At 46.4% G+C, this 24,652-nt stretch overlaps 1 protein-coding gene across 2 annotated transcripts in view; it reads left to right on the plus strand.

Moving 5' to 3' along the window:
- Positions 1-24,137, plus strand: part of HIPK2 (homeodomain interacting protein kinase 2) — a 172,057-nt gene extending 147,920 nt beyond the window's left edge. For both annotated transcript variants that reach the window (XM_079150093.1, XM_079150094.1), the window contains 5 exons: positions 1,681-1,860; positions 5,044-5,325; positions 16,554-16,801; positions 22,390-22,550; positions 23,332-24,137. In XM_079150093.1, the coding sequence (XP_079006219.1) occupies positions 1,681-1,860; positions 5,044-5,325; positions 16,554-16,801; positions 22,390-22,550; positions 23,332-23,796 (1,336 nt within the window). In that variant the 3' untranslated portion in view covers positions 23,797-24,137. The remainder of the gene's footprint in view (positions 1-1,680; positions 1,861-5,043; positions 5,326-16,553; positions 16,802-22,389; positions 22,551-23,331) is intronic.
- The last annotated feature ends 515 nt before the right edge of the window (positions 24,138-24,652 follow it).

Below are 24,652 nucleotides of genomic sequence, written 5' to 3' on the forward strand. Positions count from 1 at the left end.
TCTTCCCTTTGCCCATTCACAGCAGTTCATGCTCAGCAAGACTGCCTTTCTTCCTCTAGCTCATTAGGAACAGCAACCAAGTGGAAAGCGGTCTGACCAATTGTTGTTTTTCCCTCTCACCCCTTTTTCTCCTAAAAGACCACACACATGCCATACTCCTTTACTCCTTTGTATTTCGGTATTTCTAGCTCATTTAATTTCAGTAATATCATGCACTTATTCATGCATATTTTCTTAGCCCTCCTCCCTCTCTCTTTTCTATCCCTTACCTAGCAATCACCAACAACATCCATAGGCAATGTACTTTCTTCCCATTTTCTCCTATTTTACATGTGGACCAAAGAACATCTGTGATCTTGACTTAATAAACAAAAGATCACCACAAATGCTGGACTTGTTTCAAAGGGAAAAGAACACTACATTTCTATAGGGGAAGAGCAACAACAAAATAAAGAAGCCAAAATATCAGTTTCTAAAGTCCATGTAAATGCCTAACAGACTATCAAACTTTCTACAAAAGTGTTCATCTGATCCTTTTTTTCTCCTTATTCATCCATTCCCCCAAGTTGCAAAGATAGAATTTGATTATTTTAAAAAGTCAAATAAATTCTTCTTTAGTTTTAATTATATGCTAAATAAGCTTTTATTAGGAAATCTCTGAATTAATCACCACTTTTAACATTTTTGTGGGGAATTAAGGTGCTAATCTCCATACAACCCAAATTATAAGAACTTTGAAATGTAACCCATTTTCAGGATGCAGGCTGCCAGTATTTCTATCAATATGTGTCTGACTGCTTTTTATTTTTATTTAGTATTAAGTTCTACACATGGTCAAGTCAACCTTCCATAAATCTAATTGTTCATTCAGCAAGCGTGTAATTAACTGATCAGCTGCTACAGGCCTGAGCATTGTACTAGCCACTGAGGGAATTCAAAAGAACATTAACACTTCCTAATGCCAAAAACATATAGGTCCCAGTCTTCAAAGTTTTTCACATTAACTACAATTTCCTCATTAATAAAATGGTTTTATCAAGATATCCTGTGTACCTCACAGAGTGGAATGAAAGAATCCATTGAAGGCACTTTGTAAATTCAAAAATAAAATACACATTATTGTTCAGCATAATCACCTGTTCAAGGACTTTAAAAGTTGGAGGGAATATTTATACCCAGACCCCAGAACTTAAAAACACAGCCTGCACACTTGGCCTTCCTCCCACTTATAAGGTTCTGGTTCTCACCAACCAGTTAGGTTCCTCCCACCCCTTCAGAATAGGGCTGCAGCCCCAATATACCAGGAAGCCCACCTGGTTCCGTCATCTGGGACCTCGACCCGACATAGCCACATCGCCAAAGTGGTCGGCTTTTTTTTTTTTTTTTTTTTTTCTTTCTTTCTTTTTTTTTTTTTTTTTTGTAACAGGGATTGGACCCAAGGGTGCTTAACCACTGAGCCACATCCCCAGCCATGGTCAGCTTTTAATTGGGAGATAATTTCATCCTATAAAGACACTCTGCTGTACATGTATGATTTCACAAATGGTGTGAATCTACATCGTGCACAACCATAGAAACCAAAAGTCGTACCCCATTTGTGTACAGTGAATCAAAATGCAGTCTGTAAAAATTGAAAAAAGACACCGCTTCCATAAAAATCGCTTCATTTTTCCTTTTCAGGAACACGCATGCTCACGGCAGCCATTACAATCCCATCATGCAGCAGCCCGCGCTATTGACTGGTCATGTGACCCTCCCAGCAGCCCAGCCCTTAAATGTGGGCGTGGCCCACGTGATGCGGCAACAGCCAACCAGCACCACCTCCTCCCGGAAGAGTAAGCAGCACCAGTCATCAGTGAGGTAGGTGGCGAGACCCGCCCTGGAGGACGGGAACCCCTGGGGTCGCAATGCTGAGGGGGCCGCTCAGGACTGGGGGACGTCAGCACGCTGGCATGGGAGGGGAGCAGCTCCTCCTGCAGAAGCCAGCAGAATGGCGTCCCTCACGGCCTGGCCTAGGTTGTGCAGTCACAAGCGCTCGGCTCTGTAAGAGTGCAGCCTGCCTTTTGCCTCCCCCTGGTAACAGCCCTGCTGGCACCTTGAGGGCGGGGGCCCAGAATCATAGCACATTTAGCACCTTGGGTGCTTTAGCCCCTTTTGTTCAGGAAAAAAATATTATTCACTGATACTTGTTAAAGTGCAGGAAGGAAGATTTTATTCAATACCATGGAAGTAGGTTCAGGGATGTTGAACTAGGATCTTGCAGGTGGGGAGAGATTGGGCTGAGCTCTGCATACAGCATAAGTAAGTGGGAATTTATAGCCAAAGGGAAGTGTTGGGGTCAGAGGATTGAAAATTACTAAGAGGAAACATGAGGCCTAAGAGTGGTTCTGGCTAAACCAACCTCAGAATTCTTGCTGAATGCAGGCCAAGGTAATTGGACATTACCTGGGGGACAGTAAAGGATAGGGTACCTTGATCTGTTATCAAGGATGACAGGCTCTGGGTAAATTGACTTAGCAGGGCTCTTTTCTAAGACTGGATTTTAAAGGAAGTGCACAAGTGGGCCTAGGAGAAGATTTAGAGCCTGACTAAAGTTTGGCCAAGCAAAAAATTTTTGTCACTTCTCTAGAAAAGAACCTTGCCTCTGAAGTTTCACTCTGGAAATAATTTACCATAACTTTTTCAAAAATAATAGAGTTTGGTCTTAGCATCTCAAAAAAAGAAACAAAAATCAAAAATCCTAGAGAATTGTACTTCCTTTGAAATCTGAGTTCAGAAATTTAACTCATTTAGCTGCTTCCTTAAATACAAGCAATTAATTGTGATTGATCCCATACACTAACAATGTGACACTAATCTTTCCCATTCCCTTTAACTCTAGTCTCATCTCAGTGAATTCCTGAACAGTCTAGAAGGACAAACAGTTACATGCTGTATGATTAGGGGTTGACAGAGACTGTGGGATAGGAGGGGATTGCCTAGGAAGGAACATGAGGGGACTTTTCAGGTGCTGAAAAAATTCCTTGTCTGGATTGTGGTTGCGGTTTATGACTGTTCATTTGTTAAAACTCATCAAATGCTTTAGAAGAGGGAATTTTACGTATGTCAACTATACCTCAGTGGACCTCTTAAAAAACAGAGATTTCCATGCCCCATCCTCAAAAAAAAAAAAAAAAAAAAAATATAGCCAAATAGATTCAGATTATGCAACCACAGAATTGTTCTTACATTTATTCCTAGTGGCACTGACTTGGAGGTACTCAGTTGCTTATTTGGAATAGGTTGATTGAGAAAAGTCCAGTATACACGATGTTTAGTGATTTTTGTTTTTCTGCTTCCTCATATAGCTAAGCACCAGAAACTAGTCCTGTCTTTTTTCATTCTCAAAGGTCAAACCAAGAGACAACTTCCTGCAAGTTGTTGTCCTTCAAGAGTCCTTATTTGGGTGTTTCTGACAACTCAGGGAAACTCAGATCAGTGGCAGCCCTCCAGAACACTTCTGTCTGGCAGCCCTGTGACAGCATACCCATGTCATTATTAGACTCAGGCCACAAAAGCCATCTTGATCCTCAGGAACTATCATGCCCAGTCACTCATGGAGTCACACAGAGTGCTGGTCAGACACAGAACTGTGCATGTCATCCCTGTGGCTCACACTGGCCAAGTAGGAACAGTCAGAACCCTTGGCCTCACCACCTGTTTATCAAGCCCCTCCCTACCTTCTCACCGCCTGGCTGGCCTCATGAAAGCTCACTACCTGTGCAGTTCAAGATCAGTGCAAGTATAGTCCAAGCTATTTATTTGCTTATTTTTAAGGTCAATACCTTAGACAAAACAACTCTGAGAGACCATAAAGAAGGCTCTCACTTGTCACATGGGATGACCAGGCCTGCTTTTCTTTAACACTGCTAAGTGGAGTTACCACAGTTGATAGAATACTAAAAATATAATCTCAAAATAATATATTAGCAATAACAAATACATAGGTTTATGATAAGTAAAAACACTGAAACAATCTTATCAGTAAAACTTATTACCAGCCCCTAAAAAGGAATAAGCAGTGTATTTGAAACTAGCTAGATAGAAAATTAAATGTCTATCTTTACTGGATAATTTTCATTTCACTGCCATTCCTTTAGCTAAATGGTCCTTTAAGGACATATAGGAGCCAAAGATTTATTATACTTTGGCTTTGGTCTCTCACTGTATAGATACTACCAGGATCAGCAAAGGTTAGATGGGAAGGGGAAAAGGTATCTTTTCCCTAAAGTTACCAGAAACTACTTTGACTCAATAAGGAATTTCAGTTCAATCAAAACCAAATTAAAAGGCTCCTTTTTAAGCATGCTTTTTACTCTTGTACTTTTCCTAATTTTTCATTACAATTCAAATAGACTAGCAAGCTTCCCATGAGGCTCAGGGGTCAAAATCCAGAAAAATCATTTGGGGGTTTGGGTTTTTTTTTTTTTTTTTCCTTTAATACATATACACAAATACTTCAGTGACCACATCCTTTTCCAGAGAAGGAAGGAGGGAAAGCTAAACTTTAAGGTCACCAAAGTTAGGTCCTGTGTATCCAGAAACTCTTTAAAGAACAAGTATTTTACTATAATAAATGGTAGAACAACTATTAGCAAAGAAACAAAGCTTTATGAGGCCAACCCCATTTCTCTCACCACCCCAAACAAGACATAAGTACCACTGGGGAGGGGGGGTGACAGGATGGAGCCCAGAAAGCAAGATGAAGGCCACACTGAAGCAGACACAGCTGACATCTGGTCAGGATTTCTGCCGCTACAAGACCAGCCTACTTGGAGCAGGTACAGGGATCCAAACCAGAGCCCTGGGAAGGCCAGGCTGCTGTCCCTACCTGAAAGGTCTTTAAAGGCAACCACTTTACAAATTGAGTCTAATTGGCCCAGTCCTTGGATTTTTTTTTTTTTTAAATTAACATTTGGCAAAGCTGGTATTTCTAGACAGTGGGCTCTCTGGAAGGAGTTGCCAGGCCTGATCTTCCCTGTACGTGTGGTTTTGTCATTACAGAAACGTCTCTACCTGTGAAGTGTCCTCCTCCCAGGCCATCAGCTCTCCTCAGCGATCCAAACGTGTCAAGGAGAACACACCTCCCCGCTGCGCCATGGTGCACAGCAGCCCAGCCTGCAGTACCTCTGTCACATGTGGGTGGGGCGACGTGGCCTCCAGCACCACCAGAGAGCGGCAGCGACAAACAATTGTCATCCCTGACACCCCTAGCCCCACAGTTAGCGTCATCACCATCAGCAGTGACACAGATGAAGAGGAGGAACAAAAACATGCCCCCACCAGGTGAGGTGTGGCTTCTTTAGACTCTAACGAAGGAGCCTGGAGGAATGTTGCATGTGTCACCGACTCACATGCCCTTATTCCTGAATCTGGGTCATGTATCATTATCAAACATAGTGATCTCTCCCTGCTGACCCCTAAATTTTGGTTTTGCCATGTCCTTGGGTCTTAGACTTATTGATTTCAAGGGAATGTCAAACAGGTTTGCCATAATTGTTCAAAACCAAAATAATTTTGAGTCACTTTGGTCTTAAAATATAGTTGCAGACCCTACACATTTGGCAAACATGAGACCATAAAATCAGGCCACAATGCCAGTGTATTTCAGCCTCCATAAGCTTCAGAATCTCTACCTCAGGCTACTGAATTTACTCCCAGTTGGTTGGGACATTTCTCTAATACTACTGCCTTGGCTTATTCAGAATTTCAAGTAATTGTCCAATTAATCAGAAATTTCCCTGGGTCTGATTAACCCAATCTTTCAAACTGCCAGTTGGCTCTTCACCCAGAGAGTATTACTGTTTATTCCAAAGTAGTAATAATTCATTTTACTCTCTGTGTGCTTCCTGGAGAGAGGGAAGAAATATTTATTATATTTGCACAATATTAACCCTGGCACCAGAGCCTCTTTTTCTATGCTTTGCAGCCAGACTCCAATAAAATGTGCTTTCAGCTTGCTTGGCTCAGGTGGTACAGCCTCGTAAACCTTGGCCTTCTGCACCCCTAGGGGCCTCAGGGCCTCGTAGAACCCAAAGTCTTACAACCCCACCCTGCTGGTGCCTTTGCTGTAGGACCGAGGGTCGGGGAAGACCTGCCACTCCCCAGCCCAGCATTGCCAGTCGGCACGCATCCCACAACTGGGTACAAAGCTCAACATTTGTAATTAGGCCCAAAGCATTAATTCCTGATTGGATACAATGTAACTAATTAGTAATCACGAATCCTTTTGATTAGATAATAAATTCTTATGCTTGAAATCATTACAAAATGTACAGATAGACTGATTAAAACGTTCTCATTATAGCTGTTCCTGCATGGGGCATTCCTTCCCATCTTTATAATGAAGTTCAGTAGTTTGAGTCTATTTTTCTTGATAAGGAGAGCATATTTTTCATTCTTTTTTCCCATTGAGTGGCTCAGCCTGATCTTCAGTATATTTCAGAGAAGAATATAGTGGAGCATTTCTGATCCTGTCTTTTGCCAGGTACCAGAGGGGAGGTCAGTGAGACTAGGCACACATTTGCAGACCAGTATTGCTTTACTCACCATCTGCTGATTCAGGACTGGTCTCAGTGACCCTTATGATCACAGTCCCAAGTCGAGTCAGTATTCCACCCTTCCCAGTGCCTCATCCTCCTACCCAACAATACAGTGAGTTCAGTCTTCACATGGGCTCAGTGGCCCCTTCACAAGGAGAAAGGCTCTTCCCAGCCCCAAACTGGACATTTGCCTGGGGCAGCTTGTATACATTTGTAGCATTGTCATAAGAAAGCCCAAACAACCTTGCATACAGCTGGGAAAAAAGCAAAAGTAATTTTAAATCTAGTAATCAACTAGATTGGAATATGATTTTGAAGTCTGAGATTTAAGTTGACCCAGACTCTGGATATATAAGTGCTCAGGAAAGAATTGAATAGTGTCTGAGAACAAGGAAGATGAAGGTTCTCTCTACCAGTCAGGGAGCAGACAGCAAAGCTGAAGCACATACCTACTTCCCTAGCCCTCTCAGGCCCCCAAAGAGCAACAGAACTGACATGTGTGATGGTTCATGAAGACCTTAGCAAAAATGTCTGAGAGACTCCAAGCAGGCAGCAGCTGATGGGCAGATAACCTATGGGAAACCACCAAAGATGGTGGCAGTGGGCTTCATATACTGCAAAGAATAGGGGATTGCCTGCCTGCCCAGGATAATGAAAATGTGCCAGGGATATTCCACCAAAACAGCAAGCTGCAGATCAAGACCTGAGTGATCTTGAAGGGTCTCAGACACCCATATCTGTGACTGGCAGCTCATAGAAGATGTGATAGCAATGTTTTCTGGAAAGATAAATGGCAGTTGCCTTAGAAAATGGTTTAGGACCCAGAAAGGAAAGTATGTTTGACTCTGAGTATACATAGAATAAAAAAGAAGTCAGTAGCTGTCTTATTTATAGAGAAACCAATGTGTAATTGTGATCACATTATTATGACTATATTTAGGAATGAGAAAAATGTGGGGGAAAATACAATTACTCATTCTTAGAAATCAGAATATTGTAAAATTTAACACAGTAAATATTTATTGGCCCTGCCAGTGTAAGATACTGGATGCTGCAGGTGTTACATAAATAAGAGAGCTGGTCTCTGTCCTCATGAAGTACACAAGGTAATAAACAAGATAAGATACATACAAATCAGTATAACACAAAGCAGAACATCGTTCCAAAAAAACTAGCAAAGTACTAAAGGGATCTGAGGGAGTATAGCTTACGGAGATAGCAGGGGAGGGGGACTTCTCAAGGTCAAAGGTCTAAGCAGTTGTACACAAACTAGAGATGGGGTTGCATATTCCAGTGAGGTACTTTATGGGGCAGAGCCACAAAGGCAGGCAGATAGGAGGGGTCCTAGTCAGGAAGCTTCTCTGAGAGAAAGCAAACACACAGAGCAAGGAGATTTCAGGGTACAAGAGGTTGTTAAGGGGTCTCCTCTTAAATAGGAATGGTATGCTTTGTTAAGAGATGCTAAGGGACACATTGGTCCTGGGAAAACAAGGATCACCCCCATTGCTGCCAAGTAGAGGGCCACTGGGCCACTCTCCCATTGGATGATGTCCCTTGCCCTTCTGGGTTTCTTGATTTGAACAATGGAGACCTTCCCTCCTTAACCCTGATCATCCTTGTCCCCAAACCGGATCTCTCCTATGCCGTGAGCATCTTGGTTCTGATCTTCTGTGTTCCCAACCTCTTTTTTCCATTTTTCTACTTGTACTGATTCTAGCATTTCTAGTTCTAGTGCTAGTGCTGTAACTGCCTGGAATGCTGGCTCCTTCCCCTCATGTGGGTCAGCCTCAACATGACAGCCAGAGCTCAGGAGCCAGTGACACCCATGAGAATGACAGTGCCCCGTCACCAGTGTCTCTGCACCAGTGCGAGGCAAATGTCGGGTACAGTCAGTAAGTCTCCAAGACTGGGTGACATCGCCTAGAGTTCCTAAGAGTTGCAAATTAAAACCACTATTCCTGACACCATTTATGTGGCACTTTTAGTTGGAGTGTCACAAACCCAACTTGTAAGGAGAATTTCAGAGTGCAGGAGGCAGCCTGGGAGAAGAGGAACTCAAGGGGTTATCAAGTGCTTTCGTTAGCACCGTCTATTTGTCACCTGTGGGGTATAGAGGTCACATTTTCTTTTCCCATAGATGAAGATGAAGAAGAAAAAGATGAAGAAGCCCATGCTTACCCAAACTAATTAAGGTTTTAAATAGCAGAATTAGGATTAAGTGCCCTGAAGAAATGGCAAGCTTAATTAGTGGCAAAAATTACTGATTTCTCTTCAGTCATTAACCCTATAATTCTGCCCTGCATCCTCCTATGACTACCACTATGTCCTGGTAGGACCTACTGTGTGCAGGGCACCAACCCAGGGCTGTGGGGGGATCAGGGTTTTGTTCACTGAGCCCCACTGGGTGCTAGGCATCCATCAGTAATCCGGAGTCATCTCAGGAGAGGGACAGAAGTCAGCTCTTTTAATTCTTTGAGATTTTAGTGGGCAGACTGGAGAAGAGCCAATGGATTCCTCTTTTTCAGTGGGTCACTTTTTGGAGTAGGGGTTTCTTTGATCATATTTAGAGAATTGGTGTCAAAACAGATAAACTAAATAATAGATATGTTTTTCTGTGCCCCACCCCCAGGATTAAGTAGTAGAACCAGCCTTACTTAAAATATTTTTGGTTAGATTAGAGAAGCATTTAACTGTCTCCCTGTGCTGAGCAAGCCCTCTTTTCTCACCAAGAATTTCCTCGGACAGAGTTTGCAGGTACATGCCTGATTCATCCAGACCTCCTGCCAACCTTGCCTTGTGCCGAAACTGCCATGTAGAGGCACAGTCTGTGACCTTCCAGTGTGAGGACGGTAACCTTCAGTGCTTCGGCTGCTTGTCTTTTGGCATTACCCACTCTCATATTCATCCATACATTGCTTAGATGGCCCTGGCAGGTAGGTTGTTGTACTTGGGTCACCCAGCTCTGCTTCGTTCTACTCTTCGCATTGCATGCAAAGATTGTTACAGCCAACAGAACAAAAATGTAAGGTTTAAAAAAAATGGTTCATAAACACTGCTCAGTTTTTTAGGTATAAAGACAATCATCTAAGTCACTCTTAAAATATTTACATATAAAAAAATTTTGACCCAAAACATTTCTTTCTTTATACTAAATTGTAAAACCAGAGAAACTGGTTTGCTGATGGGAAACTGATAAACTGCTGCTCAAAAGACTTTGACCTGAAAAATACAAAGGAGTGCAAAACCCCTCATTTATTACCACCTGAACAAAAATCAACCTAAAGTGGAGTTCGTCTCCGTTGCCATCCACAGCCCAGTAGCTCACCACTGCCCGGTGTTGGTTAAGATGCCCCAAATCTTGCAGTCACAGGGACATCCAGTTCCAGCTAGAGTGAAGAAGCAAAGGAACCAGAGACACAGGATCATTTGAAGGGACTTTGTTGCTTGTCAGTGTTAAGTTACAACACACTTGTGGAATTGAAAGATGTTTTGGTCATGTGACGCGTGTTGAGCAATGAAAGGCCTTTGGTCCAGCAACTCCAGCATCTTCATTACAGGGCCCCTTCAGAACACTTGACTGGGTGGAGTGGAGTGGCTTAGGGACTGCATTTTGAAGAAATGTCCTGTGTCTGTCCCCAGCAGCTTGTCATAACACTTTGGCACATTACAGAACTGTCACTGGTGTGTGGCAACCTCCTGGCTAGCTCCTTGCCTTCCACTGTGAAGAGGGAGGCGGGGACAGGGAGGAGTGGATATGTCAGGCAGGAGTGGACAGCCTGCCATGATGAGGAAAGGCAAGTCAAGCTGCTGGCTGCTGTAGGAAGAGGGGACAGGGCTACAGAAGAAAATGAGAGAAAAAGACTCCTCCTTCCGCACCATCCAGTGGGTGCAGATGGGGTAGCTTCTCGCTACTCCTTCCAGGCCCTTATTTCTGATATCTCTAAAGTAGTTTTGTGAAGAATGACCTTAATGCTGATATTTGATATAAGTATGCAGACAATCTGATTGGATGGAGTGTATGTGCCATATTAAGTGACTTTAAATCAAGAACTACCTAACATCAGAAGGAGCATGCTGGCCTGAAGGCAGTGGTTCCTCTCCTCACACAAGGTCAGGTTAAAAGTAATCAGCCGTGGATTTAAAATAGAACGGGCATGGGAACAGCACAACGGAGATGACTGAGGTCCACGCCTCGCGTTTCCATCAGCTGGGAAGATCTCTGTGCAAACCACCCCAGGTCCCATGCTCAGAGAAGACCACTGTCTTGCGATATGGCCCTGGAGGAACCAGAAAAAGGAGTTTTCATCGTTTTACATTGTAGGTGTTTGCTGCATACTTCTTGGGGGGGGGGGGGGCGGAGGGATGTAGAGCATCATGGCTGAGAGAGCAGGTGCTGCCTTCAATCCTGACTCTGCCCCTGCCAGCTCTATGACCTTAGGCAAGCAAGTGACCCAGGCTTGCCATGTCTGCAGTTTATTGTCTTTAAAATGAAAATAATCATATTCTCTGCTGCACCCTCTTGCCATGAGGACTAAAGGAGATAATATTTAAACAGCACTTTGAATGGTAGTTGGTCTGCATCCAATAAATGTTACCTATACTTAGTAATCATCGTGGTAATAGAAGAGGAGTATTTTTCCATATCTAGTGTCGCCCGTGAAGTCAGAGTGAAAGAAGTCATGGAAAGTTTACTGGAGGAGATGAGTTTTGACCCTGGTCTTGAAGGATGAAATTGACTGATAATAGCAAATAGAAATCAGAACGCATTCCAGGCAGGGCCCTGCAGAGATGGGGTCACAGGTTTGTACCTGATCCTCTGGCAGTGTTTTCTCCATTGGGGCTGATTTCTTACTTCTTAGTTCCTTATTTCTTTTCATCATTTTAAAATGATGAAAATCATCTATTGCCATGACAACACAATGCAATCATGCACTCTTACAGCTTTGCTCCTTATTCAGAAGTGATGTCTGTCAAGGCCATTTGAGCAAATATTTCATTTCTCCTTGTACTCCTATCAATCTCTCCTGCTTCCATTAACCAACTCGTAATGGGATTGATAAGCTATCAATAATAATTAGACTCAATAGTGGAATGAATAGTGGAATGAATCCCAGTAGTATCAAAACGTATGAGCCTAAAGAATCCACAGTAGCATCTCAAATGTGTGCTCATTTTTAAAGTGACTCATTTAGCAGCTTCCCATTGTTCTCTAATCTGCACAGTATATTTAGGTAGAACACAGAGATTTCTAACAATAGAAGAGATTAGAAAGAACAGTCAAATTAATTCACCTTTCCCAAACCTATCACATATAAATTCAAAAACACAAGTAAATCAACATTAAACTGTGTTTTTCATATTTACATAGGACTCTCAGTTACAAACAGGAATGGTACCCATGAAGAGTTTATAGAGGCCAAGTAGCACACTGCTGTTACCCCAGATACTCAGGAGGCTGAGGCAGGAGGGCCAAGTTTGAGGCCAGCCTAGGCAACATTCATCGCAAAATGGAAAGAACTGGGGATATAGCTCAGTGGTTGACATTCCATGGGCATCATCCCCAGTAACCCTTCAAAAATTGATGGAAGATTTATTGCACACTCCTTGGTGGACCACCACATGCTGATAGGCAGGTTCCCTTGGCCCTGTTCATGGGAGGCTCACTACCTGCTGATTTTCATTGAGGAGTAGGCCCTGAAGTCTCACCGGTTGTCTGGGCCAAGCTGCTGACTCTTACAAGACTTGCTAGAAAGCCATCCTAATTGCCAAGAAGTTGACTGATTGACAAAGTGGCCCATTGTACCTTCAGAAAGTTCTAGTCACTAGACAGTTCTTGCTGAAATTAAGCTGAAGCTCCTTCACAGTTTTCAAATTTGAACAAAGAATTCCAGATGTGCCCAGATTGAATTTTATTTGAGGGATTATAGTTGGCCAAAATTAATGTTGTGTGTATGTTTTGCTTGTTTGCTTGCTTATCTCCTAAACTGCTCAGTGCCTAGGGAAGATAGGATCAGCAGAAATCAGCCAGGTCTAGGTTTACAAGTGAGGTGCACTCACTGCGGAAATTGGTTTTCTCCCCAAATGAGTAGTAGACCAAATCGTATTTTAAATGTCTTTCATAATAAATCCTGAAGGTTCCTCCACAGTGGATCCTTTAATGCCACACGTAATCTCTCCCACCCTCTCTAATAGATTTCAGAGCGGGTTGGAGGTGACTGGATGTCCAGGGTCACAGGACAAGGACACATTGGGAGCCAGCCTTTGTCTTGAAGTGTCCTCCACCCAGAGTATGCACCTACAATAGAACACATCCACTTTTCATGCCATGGCCAGAGGAGCCACCATGTGTTTGGGTTTCTTACTCACACAGAAGTGATTGTGACCAGAGTCCAGAGTTAAGGGCAGGCAGGGTAGCTCTGCATCCGCTTGAGCATTGGGAATGCTGGAGCCATGGCCCCTAGTGCTTCCCTGGGCTTGGGCATACTGTGTAACTGTGCAGGGGGAAGGGCTCCCTTGGGTGACAGCCTGTCACAAAACAGTACTCATAGACCAGCAGCTTCCCTCCCCCGCCCCCACGGCCCAGCTGCGCCTTCTCTGGGCCTTGTCTTTTTGTGGCAGCTCTCCTCCTGTCCCTCTTCCTTCTGGTGTTCCTCCTCCACCTTCCAGCACACCTTACTGCTCTCCAGTTCTTCTTCCTACTTCCTAGACTCAGGGACCCTTTCCTAGAAGGAGCCCCATCTCCTAATCTTGTGCCGGATGTCAGTTCCCCTTCCCCCCAACTGTCTATAATGAGCCCTGCTGCACTGTCCAACCCCAGGTGCCAAGACCCTGGATCCCATTTGCTTTCTTGTTTCTGAATGAGCCCATGGCCTTTTTCAATTGAGGCATAATTCACATACTTTATAATTCACTCATTTACATGTACATTAACATTCAGTGGTGGTTTATATATTAATTTTTTAATATGGTGAAATGTAGAATCTAAGATTTATCATTTTAACCATTTTAAGTGAACAATTTGATGACATCAGTTATATTCACCATATTGTGCAGCCATCACCAGTATCTATTTCTAAAGCTTTTTTATTACCACAATCAAAAATTCTGTACTCAGAAGCAATAACTCCCCATTTCTCTCTGCCCCCCAGCCCAAGTCTTTGGTGCCTCTAGTCTATTTTCTGTCTGTATGGATTTGTCTCTTTTAGATATCTCATATATGTGGAGTTATACAGTATTTGTTTCTGGTTTCTTTCACTTAATGTTTCCAAGTTGCATCCACAGTGCAGCATGTATCAGAACTTCATCCAACCTTGACTGAAGAGTGTTCTGTTGTGTGGACATGCCACATTTTGTCTGTCACCTCACCTGTTGATGAACATTTTGACTATTGTGAATAACACTGCTGTGAACGCTGGCATAGATACTTCTCTGAGTTCATCTTTCACTCCCTTCAGGCACAGCAATTCCTAGAAATGGAATTGCTGGGTCACATATTCACTTTATGTTTAGTTTTTGGGAGAGTCAAGTGTTTGGACTGTTACAAGTGAGAAATGTGGGTCTTTGTTAATAAAAATGTATCTATTTTATCTAAGTTAAAGGGAAATACTATAATGTATGCAACCAATTCATTCCTCACCTTTTTTGATTTCTTAACAATTATCATCTGTGCGACTCATTTGACAGTTAATCACAGAAGACTTTGTGACATCCATTATTCTCTTTAACTGGTTATTTTAAAGCTTTCACTGTTTAACTTGTCATGTTGTTATACAATCTCCCACTGAGATTTTAATCTTGAGGACAGAGACATGTCTTATATTTCTTTGTACACTTATTCCCTGTACACCCAGCATGGGTCTCAAAAATTCTTAACTGGTGACTTCTCACTGTCTTTCTTATCAACCTTCTGGCTTATGCATAGACTAGAAAAGAAGCAACTTTTCCAGCAAGTCCTTACCCTACTAGAATTCTCTTTGCCTAGATACGTTTTTTGTAAACCTGATTAAAATAGCACAACTGAGGATCCCTTATCCAAAATGCTTAGGACCAGAGTGGATTTCAGATTTTTTCAGTTTATGGAATATTTGCATATACATAATGAGATATCTTGCGGTGGGGAGCGAAGTCTAAACACACAATTCTTTTGTGTTTCATATATACTTGATACACATGACCTAAATATAATTTTATACAATAGTTTTAGTATTTTGAATGAGACCCGAGATCAGGTGTTAGATTTTCCACTTGGGACATCATATCCGCACTCCACAAGTTTTGGCTTCACGGAATACTTACCAGCGTCATGCACATGCACTATTCTAAGCACTTTACTTCTATTTTCTCACTTAGTTCTCAGAACAAATCTGTGGCATAGCTACTTGTTTTTTTATATGTATATTTTTAGTTGTAGATGGAACACACTACCTTTATTTTATTTATTTATTTTTCTGTGGTGCCAAGGATCGAACCCAGTGCCTCACACGTGCAAGGCAAGCACTCTGCCACTGAGCCACAGCCCCCGCATAGATACTGTTCTCACCCAGGTTTTACTGAGGAGGCAGATGAATCCCTGAGAGGTTGGATAGCTACCGAGTCCCTGCTCAGCACATGCCAAAGTTAGAAATCTGGCCCATGTTCTTACCCATAGACCCAGTTAGGGACCTTCTGCTCACCACCAGAGAGGACAGAGTGTGCAGCCTCTGGAGGAATCATCCAAACCAGATGTCAGTCATGCTGGGTATCAGGAGCAGGGACCAGGCCTGCCCCTGGCCTTTACAGCACCAGTCCTTTTAGCCTCCTGTAGGTCAGAACCCTCATTCTGTCCTAACACTTGCCTTCTGCTTGGATTCCCCAGGGCCCTTGAGTGTGCCCCCTTCCATGCTGCCCCTCAAGTGACAGAGATCACTCTTGAAAAGAGATTGATCTGGCCTCACTCTGTGATGTTGGGCAAGACCCCTTGAGGGGTCATTGAGGGTTCATCAGACTCTATAAGTACCAGAAACTGATCACCTTGCTTTGGCAATTATTCCTGAAAAACAAATGATCAATATGTAAAAATAGAACATCCATTTATAAAACCTTGCACAATAAGCAATAAATTCCACATCAATCATCCTTGCATCCTCTCACTAAGTTGGGAGGCAGACAGGACTGATTCCCAGAGTAACCACAGTAACGTAAACATTTCTGAAGAGAAGGTGCTGGCCAAGAGCCATCCCACGCCAGCTCCGCCCTGTCATCGGATGAAGTTCCAGATAGATGACCAGGGATTGAGGGTGGCTTCCTCCTGTTATCAGCATGCAGGAGTCTTTCTACTAGGCCACAGGCCAGTACCGTCTCCTCCCTGATCTTGGCCCAGGCAATGGGGAAGCCATAGGATAGGCAGATCTCCCCTAGGAAGGGGACTCCAGGAGGTCCCAGTGGCCTGCACACTGAGCCACCCCACAGAGCAGAGGGCATCAGATCAGTTCTCATCGGCCTTTCTCAGCACTTCTGAGCTGTGCTGTGGGTCATCCTCAGAGCCTCGCTTGTGCTGCTGGCTGCATCCTGGTCCCTGGAGTGCTCATTCCCTTGTTCTCACAGCCCTTGCCTAAGCTTCGACCATTCTCCCTTCAGTGCTGTTGTTCTCCCAGGCTAGGCCTCAGGTTGCCAGTTCTTTCAGGTTCTCTCTCCTTACTCAGATATCCCATTCTGGTGGCCCAGAGGGATTGTCACACAGCTCCACTGAGCCTGCTACCCAGGGCGAAAGCCCATGGTCACCCAGAAACGTCTCACTCCCCAGTTTCCAGAAGCACCAATGAGCCCAGCAGAAACTTCTTCCTCCTTCTTCACACATGCCATGCGGTGGTTAGATGGGTGACATTTGTGTGCCCAGGACAGTGAGGGGCCTCACACGGTGGGTTGTCTGAACGGCTGGGAGGGCATCTCGCCTCACAGCCTTCTCACAGTCCTGCTCCTCCCTTTGCCTCACAGCACTGTCTCCAAGCAAAGGAAAAACGTCATCAGCTGCGTCACAGTCCATGACTCGCCCTACTCCGACTCCTCCAGCAACACCAGCCCCTACTCTGTGCAGCAGCGTGCCGGGCACAACACCACCAACGCCTTCGACAGCAAGGGGTCCCTGGAGAATCATTGCACTGGCAACCCACGAACCATCATCGTGCCCCCCTTGAAGACCCAGGCCAGCGAAGTGTTAGTGGAATGCGACAGCTTGGGGCCAGGTAACCTGGGACCAGGGCAGCAGAAACAGCTCTCTGGAGATTGCTTTTCGTGTTTTTTAAGAACTAGAAATGTGAACACTAGTAAAAGAGAAGGTGCCCGTTATTGCACATGATCCTTATTCACAAATTTGTCCAAGTGGCCGAGGTCAGAGTCTGTAACCTCACGTTGCATAAGCAGCGTTCTCCTTTTTTGATTCCGTGATTAATACCGTGCCACGCTCACAGTGGCTCTGCTTTCACAAGGCTGGTAAGTGAGAAGTGAAAGCCCCCACTCTGTACCCCTGTCTGCAGCGGTGCCTGGTTTGGGGCATTCCTAACCGAGGTCAAGCACTGCTCCCTGCCAGGAGCCTCTGCTGGCCACTCATGTGTCCCCTGTAGGAAGAACTTTCTCCAAGATTCAGGCTCCTCTGAGCCCCTCCTCCATACTCCCCCTTGGGAGGAGAAATCTCCCAAGTGTATTTCTCGGCTTTATTGAAAGAATTACCATCCTGAGACGGCTCGTCCTGAGAACTGGGCCCAGGCACAGGCCTGGGAATCAACCCTCTCATCAGCTGAGCAGCTCACTGCACACTTATTGAATAGCGTTTATTCAGCCTTTCCCTGGCTCATGCTCACTGTGGAAGAATTTGGGGACTAAACCAAAGAAAATCTGCATGATCCGCATTTCTGCCACTTGCCTTCACCAGCCTCAGTCAGGCTGTGGCAGAGAATTAAATAATGATATAATGTACACCATGACAGAAATCACGTCCTTTTCAAATATTTAACCTTAAAAATGTGTGCTGGGTAGTTTTAAACAACCATTTAGGGGTTTCCCGGGCAGAACAGTGAGCAGGCCTCTGCCGTGAGGAAGCCTGTGTCCCGCAGGGAACCTCTCTGCCTCACAGGTCCCTTTGGTGACCTTCATGATGGCACTATTTAGAGGGGAAGGGACACACACTGCCAAGATGTGTTTAGATGTGGGAAGCTGCTGTTCTACAGGAGGGACCACCTCTCTGTCACCATTGCACTGGAGACAGGGAAGCTTCCTGGGGTGGTCACTATGTGTGATGCCTGGGAGGTACAGGCCATTCAGGTGCTGCCACTGAGAGCACAGAGCAAGATTCAGGGTGGGCCTTTAGGGCTTTTGTAGGTTGCTGCCCCAGGCTAGTCTGCGTATGTGGGCCAGGGATCCAGGACACCCTCACAGAACCATAGTGAAGCCTGCATCAGGGCCCTTCTTACACCAAGAAGCTCCGCTTGGAGGGGAAACGGAGGCAGCCTCAGGTTTCTTTCCCCTTCAGAATCTGCATCCCAACCCAAGGGCTCGGGAATGGCAGCCTGTCAGGCCTTCACTTCAGGGCTACCCCAGCTGCTTTCCTCAGAAGGAGCACTTGGTAAACAGCCACCCCTGCACCCCGCCAGAGCTGCTCCCTGCAGACCGTGGAGACAGCGCAAGCTCCTAGAGGCCCCTCCAGGGCCAGAGGCAGAGTGGGTTGGTGATCCTGGGGCCAGGCTGAACAGTAAATTGGGGCTGCCAGGCCACTTGAGAGGGAGGGAGACCTGCCCAGGAAGGTGATGCCCTGGAAGCGGGAGTCCTTGCCTTCAGGGAACTAGGAGAGCATGCCTCTGGCTTACAGGACCCATCTTTACTGACTGCCAGCTCCTGGTGATCTGGAGCCTGGAAACCAGTCCAGAGCCCCCAGACTCGGCACTCCACGAGGAAACAAAACAAGGCTGACCCTCCCTGAGGCCACAAAGACATCTCTCCAAAAACTCTCTTCTACTCAGGCAGATAGTTTGGTGGAAACCATGCAGGAAGAAACATTCTGTAGTGATCACCAAAGGGACCTGTGAGGCAGAGAGGTTCCCTGTGGGACACAGACTTCCTCGTGGCAGAGGCCTGCTCACTGTTCTGCCCGGATGTCCCCTAAATGGTTGTTTAAAACTATACCCAGCACACATTTTTAAGGTTAAGTATTTGAAAATGACATGATTTCTGTCACAGTGCATATTATGTCATTTTTTCAAATATTTTTAGTTGTAGACAGACATAATAATCTTATTAAGTTTTTTTTTTTTTTTTTTTTTAAATGTAGTGCTGAGGATCGAACCCAATGCCTCACACCTGCTAGGCAAGTGCTCTCCCGCTGAGCCACAATCCCAGCCCCATTGTATCATTATTTAATTCTCTAAATATATGTTTTCTGTTTTTTGTTACCGGGGTTTGAATCCTGTGGTACTTAACCACTAAGCCACATCCCCAACCCTTTTTTTGTATTTTTATTTAGAGACAGGCTCTTGCTGAGTTGCTTAGGGTTTTGCTCAGTTGCTGAGGCTGGCTTTGAACTCTCCAGCCTCAGCCTCCAGAGCTGCTGGAATTACAGGCATGTGCCACTGTGCCTGGCTCTAAATCCATGTCATCCTTAGAAAAGCCTGGAAAGCAGCCTTCCTCAGCTTTGTGGTCCTCAGGAGGCCTGCACAGGCCAGGGTACACCCCAGCTGCAGCCCCCACCCCTGGCTGGAGCTCCCCAGCATTAGAGGGTCCAGAGTTCCCCAAGCCTACTCAGACCAGGATGAATACTGTTTGTTAACTATCTGTTTCCTCACAGAGTGTCCTTCTGAGACGCTCTCAGACTGTCTCTTCAGGACCCCTCCTTTATCCAGAGCTCTCTGCTTTGACAGCTTGACCAGCTCTGACCCAGCCCCCATCTCCTGTTCCCACAATGATGATAGCAGGCACATGCCAGGCTCTGTAACCTTGTCACTGGCAGACTCAGGCTGGAAATCCCTCCAGCTCATTGTTTGTCCTCAGATGTATTAACCACAAGATGCCAGGAAGCTGGAACAGGAGCGGAAGATAGTCCACAGCTGGGCCCAGCAGCAAGCCTAGTCTATGATCTGCTACAGAGAGGGAAGGAGGTGGACAGCCATCCAGCTGAGGGGAGGAGAGAAGCAAGCCCTCCTGGTAGCCAGCATTCACAGCCTTCCATTTTTGACCCTACTTTGGGTTCACAAAACCTCTTATTCCCCTGCAATTTTGGGTCCTTTGAGAGTGTAACTGGGTTTGAATGGGGCACAGTATTGGGTCTCCAGACCTGATTCCCAAATGCAGGTCTGCTCCGTGGGGCCAGGCTGGCTCTGGACTGCTGGGAAGCTTAACATGCCAATTCCCAGGCACCCACCCAAAGGACTCTGATGCAGTTGGATTTGGGGTCTGTTTAGGATCCACCACCTCCCACACTACTGAAGCTTCTCTCCTTTCTCTCTGGTGTCTGTGTTGAGTGGTGGGAAGCTCCTCTCTGGTTCAGTGTGTGTCATGCCCCTGGGTTTCCAGTTCCCCTTTGCCCTTCTGAAGCCAAGACCTTTGAAGGTACTCTTCTCTCTTCATCAACAGTTGATCAGCATTCTTGTGCCTTTGACTTTGATTTCATCACTCTGGATTTTATCACAGAATTGTCCAACCTAATTCAGTCAAGGACCTGAACTTTATATGTGTGGTTCATTAATATTTAGCACCCCCTCCTCCAGGAATGACCAGATTCACCAGTTTTATACCAGCTGCCACAGGATACCTGGCTGAGACAATAATAGGCTTCTGTTTTGGCCTAAGATGCTCAGGCCCCAACAAAAAGTTTCCTGGATTCTTCTCGCCACCCAGCTTGAGATGTAAAACTGATTTTCGACACCCTGGCCACTTCTTCCCTCGTGTTAGATGCTTTACATGGTTCTCTTGAACACCAACCTGGGGCATCTTCCCCCAAATGGACTGTTTTAGAGCTGGGGAGTCTGCCCAAGGAGAAGTGTTTGGGTGGCTGCCTGGATCCCCTGCACTGTCGACTGGTGCATCTTGATGTTCACGCATCTGCCGTAGACAGCTTCTGATTGGTTTCCAGAGACATGCTGAGGAGCAGGCAAGCAGCACTGGCTCTTCTCCACCAAGTTCAGCACCTATGCATGGCAGTCCTCACCTGCACTTTACTGTGCTGCCTGCTGGGAGCTGGTGTTCATAGATTGCTCAACACTCAAACTGACAAAAATGAGTTATTTCATAGAAATATTTTGCACTCGTCAGTTCATTCTAATAATTTTCCTCTAGGGCATGTGGTCCTGTCTTTTGAGACTCAGTTATCTGTTTCCTCTTGTCCCTGCTTGTCTCTCTCAGCTCCCCACCAGCAGCACAGGACACTGAAGACCTGACCGGATCTCTCCTCCTCTTTTCTCTTAGACCCTCCTTATTCTTTCCAGGGTTACCAGATAGTAATTCTGAGAGCAGCAAGGTTTGCAGAATATATAAATCACAGAAAGACACCTGTCCTCCATAGAAAGTCAAGATAGTAAAAGTATTTTAATCATATTCCAGAAACTTAATCAAGAAAACTCAGTCACTAAGTATGAGTCACAAGCATGAAGTGCTCAAACACACACAGAACGTTGAAACATGTTGCCTTCTCTCCTAGAATGTACCCTCTTTTCCCTTGACAGAGCCAATTCCTGTTCTTAGACTGAGGATCAGCATGGCCTTTGTGCACCTGTCCCACCAGCAGGGATGTCTTTGGGGAAGCCAGACAGGCCCCAGCCCCACTCCAGTTTCAGATCTCTTCCTGGCTGGCCTGCTCTTATTGTCCCTTACCATCTCAGATAGCCTCAATTAACTCTCTAATTCGTGCTCTATCATCTGTGCTCTTAGTCCATGATCTGTGACACCTCCTCCTCATGCCTGCTCTCACCCCATCCATTCCGGGTGGCACATAGTCACAGTCCTGGGCCCAAGCAGGAGCTCAAAAATACTTGTTGTCTGGGTAAAGACAGCTGGTCTCTGAAGAGGCTCCTTGGCTCCCTCTGGTGGCATCCAAAGCCATCCTACCGGGATGACAGCCTACCACTCCTAGAGCCCCTGGAGCGTGGGGCCACCTACCAGCAGTAGCAGCACCTCAAGGCTGGTTAAAATGCAGATTCTCTGCCCTCCTTGAGTTGCTGGACCAGAATCACATTTCCCAAGGTGTGGCGCCACCTGCTGGTGAGGTAGAGTTCCTGCATCTTTGCAGCCCCCTTGTCAGTAGGGGGAAACTAATTGACCATGTTCAACTCCCTGAGTGAATTCATCTCATCCTACCCAGGGCAGGGGACCAAACCATGTGACTCCCATGGGGTTGTTTCAGCTTCTGCTCTTCTGATGTCCTGCTTGTTCGTTAGGTCCCTCTGCAGGCAGTCACATCTGATCCTTATAGCCTCCTATGAGGGGACCAGGCAGGGATCCATCATGCATCTCCCAGATATACAGGCAGCAGCACCTCCAGGAGGACCAATGTGAGGCCCAGCCTGGCCCTGCTGCCTTGCCGCCCCTGTACCTTTTCTGTTCGCCTTTGCCTCATCCCATCTCCCTCACCCCGCCCCCCGATCCCTCTCTTAACCAAGGGAGCAAGCCCAAGCCCAGCCGCCACTCCACAGCCGCCACTCAGACAAGACTGAGTGTGGGGCTGAGGCTGATTTGTGCCCTGGCCAGCCTCAGGAACATGTCCTCAGGAACACCGTAACCTGAAGTGAGAGCATTTTCCGGGCAACCCAGAACCTGCCACTGAATGTGACCTGTGCCTCTCCCACCACAGTAAACACCAGTCACCACTCGTCCTCCTTCAAGTCCAAGTCCTCCAGCAATGTGACCTCCACCAGCGGTCATTCTTCAGGGAGCTCGTCGGGAGCCATCGCCTACCGGCAGCAGCGACCAGGCCCCCATTTCCAGCAGCAGCAGCCCCTTAATCTCAGTCAGGTAAGCCCCATTCAGACCCATCGCCTCAGTTTCTCATTCTTCAACTGCAGAGAAGGTCATGGAGGCAGCCCTCGCCTCTTCCTGGGGCTGTGGTTCCCCCAGTGGTGGCAGGAAGTTTCCTGAGAGACCTCAGTGACTCTTTCCACCCTGGATCATCTGTGGTGAAGTTGGTACTGTAGGACCACAGAGAGCCAGCCCAAAGCAAAGTGACTTGTCCGATGTGATAAGCACTTATAGCACAAGAGGCCCCATATGGTGCTGTCTCAACCCAGCAGAGGTGTCCTGCCCATCAGCCTGGGCCAGCAGGGACAGCCCTGCCATCCCTCACTGCAGGGAAGGAAACCTCACACCTACGCCATAGACCAAGGAGAAGAATGTCCTAGGATCTGCACGTGCGTCTGGTGGCTTAGGTTCTCCAGGAGAGAGAGGGCTATTTGTTGGACTGACGGGATTTCAAAGAGAGCTGTTTTAATAGCCTGTGATTTTAAAGACTGAGATTTCGCAGTGCGTAGAAAGCAGCTGCCACTCAAAAAGGGGTCTTTTGACACCTCACAGCTACAGTATGTCCCGCTGGCTCTGCCCTGCCCTTACCTATGTCATCCTAGCCTGGCAAATGGCCGGCCAGGTGTCCCTTTCTCAGTCTAAACTTATTTTTACTGTCAGCATACAAAGGAAAGCATCTGCTGTCTCTCCTGCCGCCCCTCCTCTCCACCCTCTCCCTCCTCCCCACCCACTACCCCTCCTCCCCTAATACAGCCCCTCTCTCGCTGCTTCTTCTCAGGCCCAGCAGCACATGGCCGCAGACCGCACTGGGAGCCACCGACGGCAGCAGGCCTACATCACCCCCACCATGGCTCAGGCTCCATACACCTTCCCACACAACAGCCCCAGCCACGGCACTGTCCACCCCCACCTGGCTGCCGCCGCCGCCCACCTCCCTGCCCAGCCTCACCTCTACACCTACACGGCGCCTGCGGCCCTGGGCTCCACTGGCACCGTGGCCCACCTGGTGGCCTCCCAAGGCTCGGCACGCCACACCGTGCAGCACACTGCCTACCCGGCCAGCATCGTCCACCAGGTCCCCGTGAGCATGGGCCCCCGGGTCCTGCCCTCGCCCACCATCCACCCGAGTCAGTATCCAGCCCAGTTTGCCCACCAGACCTACATCAGCGCCTCGCCAGCCTCCACAGTCTACACTGGATACCCACTGAGCCCTGCCAAGGTCAACCAGTACCCTTACATATAACCTCGGGGCCTGGGGAGGGGAGGTGAGGGAGGCTGCTCCTGGGACCCTGGGGAGCCGCTTTTTATACTGAGGTGCCGCACACAAACAATGCAAACGGGGCAGGGGAGGGGGGCAGGGGACAGGGACGGGACACCAGTGAAACTTGAACTAGGAAGTGGGAGTACTTAGAGCAGAGAAGAGAACATTTTAAAAGGAAGGGATTAAGGAGGGGGAAATCTATGCTTTTTATTTTTTAAAAAGAAAAAGAAAAAAAAAGAAAATGTCAGAAAAAAAAAGAAAAAAAAAAGTTCACAAACCCATTCTGCACCAAACTGGAAAGGAGAAGAAGAGAGCCACAGGAAGATTCCAGAAGCGAGGGGCCCCAGTTTTTGAAGAACTTTATCTATGAACTTTTCAAAAGATTATTTTCATATGGCAGCAAATGACATTGAAGAATTTGCTGTCAGGGACACCTGATATGGAAATCCAATAGATTTTTAATTAATTAAACATAAGAATTAGGGATTTTTCCAGAACGCTAAAGAGTCAATACCCCTCCACAGTCAGGCTGTGGCCTGAAGAGGCTGATTTGGGGGTTTGGGGGCGCTGGCGAAGCCCAGCCCTGGCTCATTTATCGGGAATGATGGAACCAGCCAGGCTGACCGGAGACTCCCTGGGAGGGGCGGGTTTCTCTTTCTGAGCACTCTGGATAAATCCCTAAGCAATGTTGTTCCTCAGATGTCATTAATAATGTGTGTTGCAAACTTGAGGTCTTTCTTTTCTGAAGATCTGTTTTCCCTTGACCACCCTGTCCGTAGTGCAGGCCGGCGCCGTCGAGGTCCCTAGTGGAATGCAGCCCGCCCCGTGCTGCCTACCT

Source organism: Sciurus vulgaris, assembly GCF_902686455.1.
Source record: "Sciurus vulgaris genome assembly, chromosome: 8".
Taxonomy (NCBI): domain Eukaryota; kingdom Metazoa; phylum Chordata; class Mammalia; order Rodentia; family Sciuridae; genus Sciurus; species Sciurus vulgaris.